The sequence below is a fragment of the Poeciliopsis prolifica genome, unplaced genomic scaffold (assembly GCF_027474105.1).
Source record: "Poeciliopsis prolifica strain line A6 unplaced genomic scaffold, Auburn_PproV2 SCAFFOLD156, whole genome shotgun sequence".
Taxonomy (NCBI): Eukaryota; Metazoa; Chordata; class Actinopteri; order Cyprinodontiformes; family Poeciliidae; genus Poeciliopsis; species Poeciliopsis prolifica.
This window is the reverse complement of record NW_026562531.1, coordinates 219,042-235,561: the sequence shown is the minus strand read 5'-3', so window position 1 is coordinate 235,561 and position 16,520 is coordinate 219,042. Positions and strand designations below refer to the sequence as shown.

The window sequence follows — 16,520 nt, the reverse complement described above, 5'->3', positions numbered from 1 at the left end:
CTTCAGGTGAGGCTGCAGGTGAGGCTGCAGGTGAGGCAGCAGGTGAGGCTGCAGGTGAGGCTGCAGGTGAGGCTGCAGGTGAGGCTTCAGGGTGAGGCTGCAGGTGAGGCAGCAGGTGACGCAGCAGGTGAGGCTGCAGGTGACGCAGCAGGTGAGGCTGCAGGTGAGGCAGCAGGTGAGGCTGCAGGTGACGCAGCAGGTGAGGCTGCAGGTGAGGCAGCCAGGTGTCTTATGCAATAGGGGCACATCACTTGTCCAAAACCAGAATCATCTCCATCATGGATATGTGTCCAACTTTCTCATTTTCTTTGGAGCATGATGCACATTGCATTTATTCTAGTGTTAGGTAAATAAAAGTCCAACATTTCTATTCTATTCCATTTCTATTTCATTTAGAAATAGAAAGAATTCATCCTGAATTACCATGATTGATATAATGTATGTAATAATCAATCAAACTGCTTCTGTCATCAGTGAACGGGCAAACATAAACTTTTATTTGCACACATCAGAAATCTTTGGTTTGATTCCAGGCTCTGCCCAGATGTCATGTGAGAATCGCAAACAAAGATTTCTGACATGTGCAAAGAATTTTGTTTTGCAAATCATTTTTTTAAGTCAGGAGAAAAAAAATTGTGATTTCAATTTTTTAAAAACTGCATGTTTTTCTCCATGTTCTCCTCCAGAGGTCCTCAAAGTTTGTTCCTGGTTCCTCCACAGCGCACTCACTGAACCGCTGACTCCTGGTTCTGGTCCGGTTCTGGTCCTTCAGTGTTTCTGTGCTGAGTTCAGTCTGAGGAGTTCCCTCCATTTAGAGATCCAAACGTTAAATCTTTTGTTTATTTGCTGCAGTTCTATGTGTTTTAGTGAATAGTAAAGTTTGATTGATCTGCTGCTCAATTTAAAAAAACATTTTTCTGTCTCAATAGTTTTCATAAAAGTCCTAATTTACAATAAAATGTTTCCATCTTCCTTCTGACATATTTGAATGAATAGATTTTTTTCTTTAGTTAAATTTAAGGATTATTCAAAATACGCTATTGACGCAAAAGGGAAATGAAGGCTCTGCTGTAGCAGTCTGTGTTACAGCGAATCTGAAGACACTCAATGTTCCCAAAGATTTCTGATGAAGATGATCAGAGCTGGTCAGGGGTTTCTTGGTTTAATAAAGAAGCCATCTTATCGTCGTCATCATCTCCACAGTCAGAACCAGAACAGGACTGAGGCCCAGTGGACCAGAGTTCTGGTTCCAGTTGAAAATCGGGCTGGAGGAACAGAAAGTCCAGTGATGGTTCTGGTTCTGCTTTTTTACCAGCAGGGGGCAGCTTCACTCTGTCTTCTACTAACGAGCATTTCCTTCCAGTTATCGCGACATTCGGCTGCTGTCTTTCCGTGACGTAGTGACTGTGGGTCAGCAGCCGGGGTTCCGTTGAGGCGCTCGGCGTTCACCAATCGTTTTTGGGCTGCAGTGATACCGAACCGGTTCGGATAATTTATGACCTCCAAGTCCAGACTGCAGAGCAAAGCCACGCGGTGAGTGAAGCTCCAGAGCGGCTCCGTTTCGCCGTGGGATTTTCTGGTGTTTCATAAATGTTTTCTGACTAATTGGAGCTTTTCGGCTCTTCTTTTCGGATCTTCAGCTCAGTGTTTATGTTCCTTGCGCGACAGAGACACGTTGCCCGGGCTGAACAAGATATTTTTCCTAACCGTCCGGTCTGTCGCATTTTAATCATATTGAATATTCGGCACTGATTGTAGCGCCATCTTGCTGAATGCGAGCTGGTAGATGAGCTTCTCATCTCAGGTTTACGTTAACATGAACACAGTATGTAGTCAGAGTGGCTGTAATGACAGTTAGCAGTTGTAGCTGGTGTGACGGAGGCCAGGAGACAACATGGCGGTCAGTAAGGGGCATAGAGGGGAACCCCGGGATATTCCGGTCTCTAGGTAAGAGTTTCGCTCGGGACAGAACTCTCGGCCTGTCCCGAGCCGTCAATCTCCGGCTGTTCCGGGGCTTAGAGTCCTGAAAAGCGGCTGTTCCAGAGTGAGATACTGCCTCCCGCCGTCCTCATTGGCTGTTCCCAGCTGATTCCGCCCTCACTCTCAGTGTTTGTGGTGTCTACGTGCTTCTGTACAGACAGTAATGGCGTCCCTTTGAGTTCTCGGTGTGTGAGAGCGTTTAGCGCAGGATATCGCGAGAACAGAGTCGTTCAGTGCGAAGCGGAGCGTTTTTTGTCTGAGAAGGAAAAATAGGTAAGAGTTTAATCCTGGGTTGTTTCCAGAACATTTCTGCTGAGATTAAAGATCTGCGGTGAAAGCAGAGCGACCCGGTTCCGGTCGAAGGAAGAATTCAGTCCGAACCGGATGGTTTGAGAACAGTTTGGCCGAACGGTTGTGCTGCTTCCTGTTGCTATGAAGAACAGTTCAGAACCAGGGTCAGTCCGAACTGGGTAAGTTCGGTCACGTCTGCTAGTGTCAGGTGGATCAGCTGGTTCTGTGTGGTTCTGGAAGCCAGTGAGGGATGAAGGTGTTTTGGACTCAGAGGAACCAGATGACACCATCAGGTGATCGGCCATCTTGTTGTTGTTTTTGTGTTTACCTGAACGTTCAAGCTGCTGCTGACCTTTGACCCGCTGCTGACAGGCTGATCTTCCCCAAGTAAAGGAAGGTTCTGTTCTGAAGCGCCTGGCTTCACATCCTCAGGTCTGTGTGTGTGTGTGTGTGTGTGTGTGTGTGTGTGTGTGTGTGTGTGTGTGTGTGTGTGTGTGTGTGAGAGAGAGAGAGTTGCTGACGTTGGTGTTCTCTCTCTCTGGTATCTGGATGTTTCCCCCAGAACAAGGAGTTCTGCCGGTTCAACTTGGCTTCCTGCTGACACGTCTCTGATTCTTGGTTCCAGGTGGAAGTTCCTCAGAGAGGTCAGAGGTCAGGTTAGGTGGCAGCTGCAGCAGCCTTGATTATTGATCAGTGGTCAGTTCTGGACCCATTTCTTCTGATTCTATTCAGTCAGCAGAACCTCTGTGACCTCCTTCAGTGTCCTGCGTCTGATTGGCTGAAACCAGACCACCTACCCCATTTAAACCTTGGTCTCCATAGCAACAGACTAGCTCAGGGGTCAAAGGTCAGCCAGCTGCAGAGTGTTTAGAAACGGCCTGCAACTTATCCAGGCTGGCTGCTGATAAGCCCCGCCCACTCTGGTACCACAGGTCCGGTCCAGACGTGGTTTTGGTGGTTCAGTGGGATGACTGGTGTAATCCCCTTTGGGTTGTGGTTCTGACCCGTTATGACCCGCAGCATAAAGGAGCCATGTTCACAAACAGCTGAGTCAGAGGAGGCGCTTTGTTTCAGAACGGGCCACAGCGCTGACCCGCTTCCTCCCACAACCACAGCATGACCCGAACCGGCCAGGTGGGAGAGCAGATCAGAACCGGGCCAGGGTGGAAAATAGCAGCTCAGAGAGAGGTTCTGTTCTGGTCCGGATCTGTCCATTTGGACAGCCCCAGATGTCTTTATCAACATAACACAATTTAATAACAATAAAACTCAGAAACATAAATATTATAAAACTGAACCTGAAACACCACGATTGACTGGTAACCATGACGACAGGCTGGCCTTTCAATCAGGATCCAGGTAACGACGGTGACGAAATGCACCTATTGCTAGAGCGCCACCAACTGGCCCATTCGTTACTCTGCTGGTCCCAGTCAGTGACAAACTGATTTTTCCAAGAAAATGAAAGAAAGTGAACGAGGAGAGTTCATCAGAAAGCTCCAATTGTATAAAAATGTAAATAATTTACCAAAGAGAAACTGAAGATACCAGCAAAGGCTACTGGAATAGAGGCGGCGGCGCTGCTGCTGCGGCGGCGGCGCTGCTGCGGCGGCGGCGTGGCGCTGCGGCTGGCGCTGCTGCGGCGGCGGCGCTGCATGGACACCGTAGACCAGGTATCTGGAGTCTGACTCGCTGGGCCTCTCTGCCCCTTCCTGTTGGATTGATGTCAAATAAAGGCAGCTAGTGCTGAGAAAATGGAATGAAAGAACACCAGAGTAACGTGGGGCAATAAGGCATGATGTCAGGCTTTTTTATCCCTCCAACTGATCGGCGTCAGCCTGCTATGAAGCTTCTAGAGAAAACTTATAAAAATATTGTCTGAGAACATCTGGAATAAAGTCCAGGCTTCACCCTGAGGGCCTGAAGGGGGCGCTCTCCGTCTGCATGTCGGTTCAGAGAGGCGCTGCTGATCAGCGGGATGCAGCGCTGGATCCAACTCTAACCAAGCGGTCGGGTCATGATTAGTTAGGTTTGTGATGTTCTGTTGTGGCCAGTCAGATAATTTAACTCCTAACTGTGCAGCTATCCACAGATCATCAGTACCAGCCACTGTTTGAGAGAAAACGTCAGACCTGACTTTGTGCAACTTTTCAGACTTTTCTCTGCCACTCAGGAAGAATAATCTGTTTCTTGTTTGTGTAATTCTGCATAATAGACTTAGGGAAAGCAGGTTTTTATCAATATTGGCCATGAATTTAGCTGATAAAGCCTCCAAGTTGCTGTGAAGCGTTTGCCACTGGTCGACTCGACGTTTATCGTGTTCCAGTCGACCAGACAGGATCCTGCAGCTCACTGAGCCGCCTGACCTCATCCAGTTCCATATGAAATACAGTTGAGCGTGTTTAACTTTGCTAATAGAACAAAGCCGGTCATCATCCTTCCTCTGCTGCTGTTCAGGATGTCTCCAGCGGGGGCAGCAGTGAGCAGCATGAAGCTGTGCCAGGAGGCCCAGGACCAGCTGGAGGACGCCATCGGGTCGGTTCTGAAGGCCGAGCAGCAGCTGAGGGACAGCGCCAGAGAGGTCAGTGTCCACCCAACCTGGTTCTGAGCCCAGCAGAACCTCTCAGAACTTGACTTACTGCAGCATGGCCCTGATAAAGTTCTGATCATGACATTGATCTCAATATTATGAGAAAACTTTCAGCTCCCCCCAGCCCAGTTCTGGTCCAATCAGCTGCCAGAACCGGCTCTGAGAACCAGACCAGAACCACCCAGCTGACTGGTGGCTGGAGAAGGGAACACGGTTGTTTCTGGACCGGGTCAGCTCCTGCTTCTGGTTCTGTTCTCCAGCCACACTCAGTCTCTTTCATCTTTCTCAGCGCTGACTCAGTCTGTTCGGGTTTGTGGTCTGACCAGAACCAGAACCTCCATGATCCTGTGGCTGAGTCAACTGTTAAACGTGGAGAGAGGGCGGAGTCAGGGTGGGGTCAACCTGACTATAAGCGTCTCCTCACAGAGACTGAGCTCCAGCTGTTGGACCCGTCTGACCCGTCAGAGGTTCTGCTGGCAGGTTCTGGGTTTCTGATCGGAGGTTCTGTTCTGTGGATCGACCCGGTTCTTTACGCCCTCAGTTCTGTCCGGGCGCCCTGCTGCTGCTGTTTCCACGGTTACAGTGAGGTCAGCCAATCGGCAGCCGGAGCTTCACCTGCTTCACCTGCTGTCCCTCCAGGTGCGGTCGGAGCTGCAGAGCTGCATGAGCCGCCAGCAGGAGGCGCTGCGCTGCAGGGAGGTCTGGCTGCTGGGGCAGATAGAGCTGCTGGAGAACCTCAAGACAGAGACGCTGCAACACCAGCTGCACCAGCTGCACCGGGTAATGCACACACACACACACACACACACACACACACACAGGACCTGGACCTGGTTCTTACGCTGTGGTTCTGGTCCTGCAGCTCAGAGGTCAGTTTGAGGTCATCGCCCATCAGCTGCAGAACTCCAACAGCAACAACGACCTGAGCAACCAGCTGACCAGCTGCATGGAGAAGTAGGAACACACACACACACACACACACACACACACACACACAGCCGCCCGGTCCTCCTCTGCCCTCTGATGAACGGAGGTGCGTTTGTTTTCTCCTCCTGGCTGTGCAGGTTGGCCTCTCTCAGCCTGGCCCCTGAGGAAACCCCTGAGATGCGTTTCCATGCCGACTCCCGCTCCCTGAGGCAGGCCATCACCTCGTTCGGCAGCATCGCCGCCCAGGTAACGCACCGCTCTGTCAGGTGATCTGTGGAGGAGCTCCGGTTCTGATCCGGCTTGTTCTGGTGTGCAGGCAGAGGAGGGCGTGGCCTCCCGGAGCCCCACCCCTCTGAGAGCCCAGGTTCAGAGCTGCTCACTTGGAGCCAGACACCAGGTGAGTTTGGGTCAGAACTGACTGGTTCTGCTCCTGGTTCTGGTCTGACTGGATCTAGTTCTGTTTGCAGCAGCTGGAGGCGGCGGCTCTGGGCGATTGGCTGCTGGGGAAACGTCCAGCTAGCAGCAGCTCTCTGATTGGTTACCAGGCCAGTAAGAACCCTCAGGATTGGCTGCTGAAGCAGAAGGAGACCAAGGTGAGCAGAGCACCATCAGAGCCAGAACCTGGTGGTTCTGGTGGACCACCAATCAGCTGACTCCTGTTCTGTCTGATCTGTTGGTTCTGGTGGGCGGAGCCTGACCCAGAGTGGTTCTTGTTTGGCAGACTTCCTGTCCTGTCCTGGCCTCCATGGACTTTCTGAAGGCCTGGGGCCAGCTGAGGGACCTGGAGGCGTGGCTCCTGAAGGACCAGAACCAGGACCAGAACCAGAACCAGAACCAGGTGGGCAGGGAGCGGGCCAGCAGCAGCTGTAGCTCCTCCTTCTCCATTGAGAAGATCGATGAGTCAGAGCTGAGCGAGGAGGAGCTGAGTGATTGGCTGGTGACCCCGCCCACCGTTACCTTGGCGATGAGTGATGGCGAGCGCTGGCGCCAAGTGCTGAGGCCCTTCCAGGAGGAGTGGGCCTCCGGCGACTGGCTGGCCGGCCGCGGCGCCGCCGACTGCTCCTCCTGCCACCAGACCGGCCGCACTATGGAGATAGAGAACCTGGGCCAGCTGCGGTGCCTGAAGGCCCCGCCCACCCCGGCCCTGGCTCCGCCCCCAACCTGGAGCTCTGGCTGCAGCAGGTGGCGCCACTGAGGCAGACCTGCAGGGCCAACGAGACGTGCTCCTCCTACGGCGACTGCGTCTGCGAGGAGAACTGTGGGAAGGAGGCGCTGAGCCGCTGGCTGCTGCAGCAGGAGGGCCTGGACAAGAACGGCGTACCTGCTGTGAAGAACGCCCCGCCCACCGGCTTCCACAGGCAGCAGGAGCAGAAGGTATCAGCCAATCAGGTGAGAGCTGCTGTCGGCCATGGATGGTGGCGGTAACACTTCTCTGCTGCAGGTTCAGGCCATCCTGGAGACCTGGCTGCACCCAGGAGCCGCCCAGGAGAACCTGAAGAGGAGCCACGCCTCCCAGAACCAGACCTGCTCCCCGTTCCAGCGCCCCCTGCAGGCCGACCTGTGGGTGCTGCCAGGATCAGCCTCCAGAGGAGCAGCGGCCGAGGAGGAGGAGGATGACAAGTGGCTGCTGAAGAAGAGGAGCCAGGCTCAGGTAGGTCAGACCGGCTCAGATTGGTTTGAAACCAATTCCTTCCAGCCTGGTGAATTGTACTTCCTGTTTCCTGTCCAGGAGCGTCTGGCTCTTCCTGCCGTCTGTGAGCTTTTCTCCTGCATGAAGATGGGCGGAGACAAGGAAAAATGGCTGCACAGCACTGCTGTCCAGGTGAGTTACCTGCAGCTGATCGGACCGCCTGATAGGCTGGCTTCTAACATCCACTTCCTGTTTCCTTCCAGATGTGACCACATGGTAATGAAGAGGATCTTTCTTCTTCTTCTCTCCTGGAAGTCACTTTATCGCTGACGATGAGCGCACAACGCCATCGCTCACATGACCGCCTTCTTCCTGTGACATCACCATCCTGAGGCTCCGCCCTCGTCCAATCAGTAGACTGGATCGGAGCTGAAACTTGCCACTTTACTTGATATTGATCAGTGATGTCATCAGTCAGTGTAGCCAATTGCTGAATGTTTGAGCTTGTAGCTTTACTTTTAGGTTTAATTTGAATCTTTTATTGTTTCCTCTGCTGACCTCACAGCTGCTGGGAGGAACTCAGTTTCCCAGCATGCTCAGCGAGTCACGTCAGAACTGGTTGGTGCTTTGTCATTTATTTTCTGCAGTAATAAAAATGCTGACATCATCACGGTGTGTGTGACATCATTATGAAGCCAGCCAATTAGCATCCTGCATGTGGAAACACACAATCTGATTGGATGAGGAAGGCCGTAAGACCTCTGATTGGTTGGTTCCACTTCCTGTCGCTGTGGGTCAGACGGAACCGTCTGGGTTTCCTTCTATATAGAACCAGCCTGCAGATCAACTGGACCTGTTTCTGCTTGTTCTGTTTCAGGGTTCTGGATATGAATTGGACCTGTAAAGTATCCAGATGGTTCTGCTGCTGTGACCCAGTTCTGGATGATCAGAATGAAACAAGAACTCTTGAAGATCCTCAGGAGTTCCAACCATGATGAGCTCTTTAGGTTCTGGAGGCCCGGTTCAGGTTCTGATCCGGCTCCACCCTGGTACTGATAAACTTCCTGGTTAACGGTGCTCTGGCCACGCCCACCAGAAGGATGCTGCTGATAAACCATGTGATGATGTCACTATGACATCATCAGAAGATGACTGGGGTCTCCCAGCCACAGCAGCAGGGCCTTCCTCCTGATCCGAGCTTCCTGTCAGCAGGTGACTCACCTGGGAAGAGGAGGAGCCTGGGAAGTTCTGAGCTTTTATTGTGAATTCCCCCGTCCTGCAGCTGCTTCCTGTTTGGGAAGGAGGTTCATTTCTCAGCGGGACAGACAGCGCCCCCCGCTGGCCGCTGAGAGCCATTGCAGGGGCCTGACCCAGAGGCGGTTACCATGGTGACCCCACAGGTCCAGTACAACGGGACCGTTTGTCAAAACTGAAGTACTTGGTGTTATGATGAAGAGTAAAAAACAACAACCAGAATAAAGTGAGTTAATATTTACTGTTGCACCAATAAGAGGGTTTCCTGTTAACTTCATCAATCATAATTCAAACCACATCAGGCAGACAGACCCTGGAAACCACTGCAACCTTCACTGCAGAGTGATCACATGCACAGAGCGGGGCCCCAGCAGAGCGGGGCCCCAGCAGAGCGGGGCCCCAGCAGAGCGGGGCCCAACAAGACCGGGGCCCAACAGCCACAAAGACAAAATTCTGGAGGGTTGTTACCCGGCAAGGAGACAAACAATCCAAACTGGACAGACTAACAAGAAAATCAAACTCTAGAAGGAAGCAGAGATAAAACTGTAAAAACAGAAATTACTAACCCTATTAAATAATTTATTCAAACCAATCAAACACATTAAAACATTGAATTCATGCATTCATATTATTGAATGCATCCATATTAAGTAACTGAAGGAAACTGAAGGATCTGCTGCGGCAGCCCTACCGAATGAAAACCACCAACATAAAGAACAAAAACATCCAATTCAACCTGAATAAAATTAGAAAACGAACATCTAGTAACGCTGCGGCCCTGCATAAAACAGTCAGCCAGCAATTAGTGGAACGGATGGGCCCAACCAGGGCCGGCCCAAAGCAAAGCAAACCAAGCAGCCGCTTGGGGCCACAAAGGGGCCCCTTTGTTTTGCAATCATTTCTGTCATTATAATATAGAAACACAATTTCACCATGAGTTATTTGTTTTTCCAATAATATGTATTTCATACTGTATGGAGAAATTATTTTATTGATAGAAAGAAAAATAAATACTCTTGGGCCCCCTGGTGGCCGCGGTAGGTACCGCATGCTTCACTGTAACGAGCTGCATCCAAACTCTGGTCAGAAGTTAAATAAGCAAAACTATGTGTCAAAAAAGGAGTGATGCTTCAGGGAGGGAGAGAAGGAAGAGTAAGAATAGAAAAAGATAAAGTTTTGTTTTAATGAGTCTTTATAATATAAAGATAATAAGCTGCTAACAGAAATGACCTTGACGACCCGGACCGGACCGGACCGGTCCAGTTCTGCAACATTGAAGCTGCGTCTTTGTGTGAAACTGAGTTTAAATGAGTTGATTCTCCTGGTGGATATTTCTCGGGTATTTTGGCTCAAACTGTTTGATCAGGTTTGATATGAATAATTAAAACTCATCAGATTCTGATATTGTCCAGCTAAATGTTGAGACGTCAGTCTGCAGCTGCTGCAGGATGAGCCGCTGCTGAGAAAAATCATTTGGAGGCTCAGAACCGACCCGGTACCGGTACCGGTCCACACTCCAGGGGAGAAAGACTCACATGGTATAAATTAGATTTTAGCTATTGGAGCTGAAGAGAAACTAATTGAATGTGATGAATGTGTTTCTGCAGTGATTGCAGTTTTCTGGCCAATTCCTGGTTCTGACCTTTGACCTGCTGATTTTGGCTCAAATAAGCAAAACTGACTGGAACTTGTTACAAATAATAGGTGAATATTGAAGTGACTAAAAGAACTAATTAAGATCAACTTGAAGCAGAAAGTGTCTTTCAGAGGACAGAGGGGTTGGGTTGAGTTAGGTTGGGTTAGGTTGGGGTTGGGTTGGGTTGGGGTTGGGTTGAGTTGGGTTGGGTTGAGTTAGGTTGGGTTAGGTTGGGGTTGGGTTGGGTTGGGGTTGGGTTGAGTTGGGGTTGGGTTGGGTTGGGTTGGGGTTGGGTTGGGGTTGGGGTTGGGGTTGGGGGTTGGGGTTGGGTTGGGGTTGGGGTTAGGGTTAGGGTTGGGTTGGGTTGAGTTGGGGTTGGGTTGAGTTGGGGTTGGGTTGGGTTGGGGTTGGGTTGAGTTGGGGTTGGGTTGAGTTGGGGTTGGGTTGAGTTGGGGTTGGGTTGAGTTGGGGTTGGGTTGAGTTGGGGTTGGGTTGGGTTGGTTGGGTTGGGTTGAGTTGGGGTTGGGTTGAGTTGGGGTTGGGGTTGGGTTGAGTTGGGGTTGGGGTTGGGGTTGGGGTTGGGTTGGGTTGGGGTTGAGGTTGGGGTTGGGGTTGGGTTGGGGGTTGGGTTGAGTTGGGGTTGGGGTTGGGTTGGGTTGGGTTGGGTTGAGTTGGGGTTGGGGTTGGGTTGGTTGGGTTGGGTTGGGTTGAGTTGGGGTTGGGTTGAGTTGGGGTTGGGGTTGGGTTGGAGTTGGGGTTGGGTTGGGGTTGGGGTTGGGTTGGGTTGGGGTTGAGTTGAGTTGGGGTTGGGATTGGGTTGGGTTGGGGTTGGGTTGAGTTGGGGTTGGGGTTGGGTTGGGTTGGGGTTGGGTTGGTTGGGGTTGGGTTGGGGTTGGGTTGACTTGGGGTTGGGTTGGGGTTGGGGTTGGGGTTGGGTTGGGTTGGGGTTGGGTTGAGTTGGGTTGGGTTGGGGTGGGTTGGGGTTGGGGTTGGGTTGGGGTTGGGTTGAGTTGGGGTTGGGTTGAGTTGGGGTTGGGTTGAGTTGGGGTTGAGTTGGGGTTGGGTTGAGTTGGGGTTGGGTTGAGTTGGGGTTGAGTTGGGGTTGGGTTGAGTTGGGGTTGGGTTGAGTTGGGGTTGGGTGAGTTGGGGTTGGGTTGGGGTTGGGGTTGGGTTGGGGTTGGGGTTGGGGGGTTGGGGTAGGGTTGGGGTTTCAGAAGAACCAAGTGCTTTGGTCCAGTTTCCTCCTCCAGCTGGTTTCAGCAGTACCTCAAATAAATAACAAGTGTAAATAAACCATTCAGACAGACATTAACTAAAGTGTGAAAATATATGTCTAAATGCAATAACCAACTTAAACAGACTATAAGCTGCCATCCACCTCACTCATGGTCCGGGTCACTTCAACGACCAGGAGAGGAACCACAGTGACCCGTCCCCACAGTGACCTGTCCTCACAGAACATCCTGCTGTGGAAAATGGCCCAGAGCAACAGGCTGAAGGTCTCTGAGGATCTCACCACACCTGGCCAGGCTCTGCCAGAAAAACTGGCCATTCGTTGAGGCAGGCAGGAAGGAAGGAAGGAGAAACGGCCCACTTTGCTGGAGTCCATGTCACCATGGAGGGAAACGAAGTGACCGCTTTCCCCAACCAGACAGAAACTCAGTCCTGTCCTTATGGACTCAACAACTCTTCATAAGCAAGAGCTCAGGTTCTTCAGATGGTCACCTACAAAACCCACTTTTAATATTTGGGTCCATTTCTATCTTGTAATTTTTGAAGCCAGTTTGTCGTCATTACATGATCTTAATTCACTCCAAGGTTAAGAATTAATTGTATGACTGTTGACTGCTTTGCTGCGTGTGTTCACTACATGGTTGAGTCCAGCCTCAGCCTGCTGGGCATTTCAGCAGCTTTTATATCATCAGTTTGAGTTTATTGATAGTTATTAATGCAGCCAAATTGGCCCAAACTGCAAGCTTCTCCTCAGTGTTGGTGTCTGACATGTTGACTCACTTCAGCTCCATCTGTCCATGGGTTCAATCACCATTCAGGGTCTGAAGGTTGTTTTCTGTGACCTCCAACCTCCCTTTCAATCTTCTCCCTAAACGCCACCTGGGGTTGAACAGAAAATGCTTATTTTATTTGCAAAACAAAAAAAGTGATTTTTGCCTTTTTCAAGAGTCATAATGTAGCAAATGATGCGTCGTTTAGGAAAACTCAGTGGATTTCTCATGGTTCAGAAAGGTCAACAGGGGTCACTGCTTCTGATGGCCAGAATATTAATCCTGAATGGAAACAACAATATTGTCCTTCTTGCTGATGTATATGGATATAATTCAAACCCTGAAAATGATTTCTTACTTGATGGATTATAATCTAGTTTCCTACACTGGTTATCAGAATACCCAAATGGTTTTAATGGAGGAGATTCCAACATTGCTGTGAATATAATATTAATAATACTTCTATTAACTTGTCCTCCTTCAGACACAAGTTTAATCTCAGAGTCATATGGAGGGAAAACAATCCAGTTTCTAGAGATTATACCAGTATCTAATGAGAACCATTAGATTACTGGTTATTTTCTGATTATTTAGATAATAATTACTTCACTCCTAGAATATTAAAAACTCCTTTTATCGATCACAAAGCAATATCACTGATCGCCTCAGTCACTCCTAACATTAATGAGCTACTAATTGATAAAATCAAATATTAATAAACCATTTCTGGAAAAAAAACTTAATTCATATCAATTTCCCTAGAAATTGGGAATTCCTTCAATTTGAAGTGACATAATATTTCATCCAGGAGAAATGAAGAAACAAATGTAATATCCAGAATAACTGAAATTACTCTAATCCCACCTGAAAAAGTAAAGGATTGAACCATCAACAAAACAAATGAATGGAATAAACAGAAGGAAAAGTGACGCCCCCTCCTCTTCAAATCAGACAAAATGTGTGTCAATTAACTCGACTGCATTTGTGCTGGTTTGTGAAAACCTCTGATACCAATTTGGTCTGATTTCACTCAGGACAGGAAAGCAGAGGAGTTTTAGAGACGGAGAAGGAAACGGCTGGAGGGGAAATGCTGCCACTTTCCTTCAGTTAGAAAGAACGAGTCCAGTCCGGTCCGGTCCGGTCCAGTCCAGTTCAGTCCAGTTCAGTCCAGTCCAGTCCAGTTCAGTCCGGTCCAGTTCAGTTCAGTTCAGTCCAGTCCAGTCCAGTCCAGTCCAGTCCAGTCCAGTTCAGTCCGGTCCGGTCCAGTTCAGTTCAGTCCAGTTCAGTCCAGTCCAGTCCAGTCCAGTTCAGTTCAGTTCAGTTCAGTCCAGTGCGGTCCGGTCCGGTCCGGTCCGGTCCAGTCAGTTCAGTTCAGTCCAGTTCAGTTCAGTTCAGTCCAGTCCAGTCCAGTCCAGTCCAGTCCAGTCCAGTCTAGTCTAGTCCACTCCAGTCCAGTCCAGTTCAGTCCAGTCTAGTCCAGTCCAGTCCAGTTCAGTCCAGTCCAGTCCAGTCCAGTCCAGTCCAGTCTAGTCTAGTCTAGTCTAGTCCACTCCAGTCCAGTCCAGTTCAGTCCAGTCTAGTCCAGTCAGTCAGTTCAGTCCAGTCCAGTCCAGTCCAGTCCAGTCCAGTCCAGTCCAGTTCAGTCCAGTCCAGTTCAGTCCAGTCCAGTCCAGTCCAGTCCAGTTCAGTCAGTCTAGTCCAGTCTAGTCTAGTCTAGTCTAGTCTAGCTAGTCTAGTCCAGTCCAGTTCAGTCCAGTCCAGTCCAGTCCAGTCCAGTTCAGTCCAGTCCAGTCCAGTCCAGTCCAGTTCAAACAGCTAGATATTGTAGGAAAGGATCAGCTGCATCTGCAGCTTTTCATTTCAAACTTTGGTAGGATATTCAGATGAAGGAAGTGATCTGCTTCTGGTTTCATCATCATATCAATTGTTCAATGCTAAGCTAACCAGAACTGCTAAGCTTCCAGTCACTAAATGATCCAATTATTGAACATTAACAAGCCGCTGCAGTTTGTTTGTAAACATGGCATTAATGAAGTTAAATTAGTTAATCAACCTTTACTAAATATCAAGCCTGAAAACCTGATATCATAACGCACCGAATGTTGGTTTGAACGTAATCTGCCACGGCAACAGACGTGCTTAAATGGCAAAGAGAGACGAAGAGTTAAAAGATCAAGAGGTTTAGAGTTGATCACCTGTTCAGGTTGTTTTACCTTTGCTGTGGTAACCCTAATGCACCGCAATAACACCATGAAAAATAAATAGAAAGAAATGATTTTGCTCCTCTCTGGCGTCTCGCTCTGGCGTCTCGCTGGCGTCTCGCTCTGGCGTCTCGCTCTGGCGTCTCGCTTTGGGGTCTCGCTTTGGGGTCTCGCTTTGGGGTCTCGCTTTGGGGTCTTGCTCGAGCTCAGAATCTGAGGCTTTCCTCTTTCAAACATGCTGCTCATTTTGCCTCTTTAGTGGAAATATTGACTTTCTCCAAAATGATAACTTTCATCAACCTTTCTAGCTCCACTGTTGAAAATGAGGAGCTGCCATTCACCAATGACATTGAAATAAAATCCAGTCCAACATGGTCTCAGGTGATTCTTTGGATCCTGTTGGAGGAAAACAGAAGAAGAGCTGAAGCCAGCAGAGCTCTGTGGTTCAGGTTGAGCATCAGGCTGGTGAAGAGGCTGCAGGACCTTCCTGCTGTTTGGACACGGGACCAATACGAGTACTTTAAAAGCTCAAATCAACGGTTCCATGCTAGACATGGAAAACTAGGATGCACTTCATGCCATGATGTTGAGAATTTATGTCTCATGGCATCTGGAGGTGAAACTATTACCAGCTAGTGGGCTGAAGGAAACACGGCTCCATTGTGCAGCAGGAGCTGCTGCAGCAAGAGCTGCTGCAGCAAGAGCAGCTGCAGCAAGAGCAGCTGCAGCAAGAGCAGCTGCAGCAGGAGCAGCTACAGCTTGAGCTTCGCAAAAACATTAATCAGCACAGAGACTCCAAGGCACATGAAGAAATATATCTATGTATTGTTTAGTACCAGCAAGAATGTAGAACGGCCGTCAGCCCTGCTGGTCAAAGCAGGCCTTGTTGGGCCTGCCCATCCCAAAGTACTGCTCCACTCACCCAACACGGACCAACCAGAACCAGAACCGGCCTGACACCACAGCCCAGTTTCAAAAACATTTTTTATTGGAAAATGTTTGGGTTAATAAGCATCTGAATTAGTGATTTGACTTTCAGCAGATATAAGGCCGGCGGTATAAAAGAAATAAAACCTTAACATGTTGTGAAATATGAGGAACTGAAGAGCAGAAATGAAACATCAGCAGCAGGAGGAGCTGAGACATCAAACATCAGCTCTAGAAACATTTACAGATCTAGGAAAACCTGATATTTACTTCCAATCATACAAATTGGAGACAGAATCCTGCTTGTGGCGTCACAGCGTAAAGCTTCGCGATATCTCGCGAGTTTTTAATGCAAACTTTCAGCTGAAACTCCTCCAGCCAATCAGACGGAGGCTGCGCAGCGGCTTGACCAATGAGAGTCGGCTCTCGACGGCGCGCCGCCTCTGCGCCGCAGCGTCTCATTGACGTTAGCTGGAGACGTGCCGCCCCTGCGCCGCGGCAGCGTCGGCTCCGCCACTATGCGGCCGCTCCTCGGCTGAGATGTGACAGAGGTGCGGCAGGAACCACCGACTTCGAACAGAACCCGGAACCGAACCACCAGGACAGAACCGGTCCGGCTCAAATCGTAAGTGGGTACTGGGCGCGGAAGCGGCGCGGCGGTTGGCGGCAAGGAGCGCGGTAGGCAATGTGCGGGAGGAGCCGCGGTGCGGCGGGCCGCCGGGGTTCGGAACCGAGAACGAGCCGGAACCTGCGCGAGGCTCGGTTCCCCGCAGCTCCATCTGACCAGAAGCTGCTCGAAGCTCGGTCTGGTACCGGCGGAGGTTCTGGCACCGCGCGGCGCGCTGACGCTGCTGCGGAAAACCCGCCACAGGCCCAAATGCTCCTCTTCCTCCCCTCCTCTTCCTCTCTGCTCCATCCTGCCTTTTTTCATCATGTCCATCCAGCCTCCTCCTCTTCCTCACAGATGAACCTGCCGGTGTCCAGGTGAGGCTGGGAAAGAGGAAGTGACGTCACACATCAGGTGAAGTTGTGGCGGCTTCACTCCATCCATCGGCCCGACCCGGAAGAACCAACCAATCAC

At 50.1% G+C, this 16,520-nt stretch overlaps 1 protein-coding gene across 1 annotated transcript; it reads left to right on the top strand.

Moving 5' to 3' along the window:
• The first annotated feature begins 1,344 nt into the window (after positions 1-1,344).
• LOC129356104 (nuclear receptor coactivator 4-like) lies at positions 1,345-8,085 on the top strand. Its single transcript, XM_055025716.1, is given in 12 exon segments — positions 1,345-1,533; positions 4,729-4,852; positions 5,501-5,641; positions 5,724-5,815; positions 5,926-6,034; positions 6,105-6,185; positions 6,256-6,381; positions 6,510-6,945; positions 6,948-7,162; positions 7,230-7,439; positions 7,518-7,610; positions 7,682-8,085. Coding segments are annotated over 12 exon segments (1,671 nt in total). The 5' UTR covers positions 1,345-1,495; the 3' UTR covers positions 7,688-8,085.
• The last annotated feature ends 8,435 nt before the right edge of the window (positions 8,086-16,520 follow it).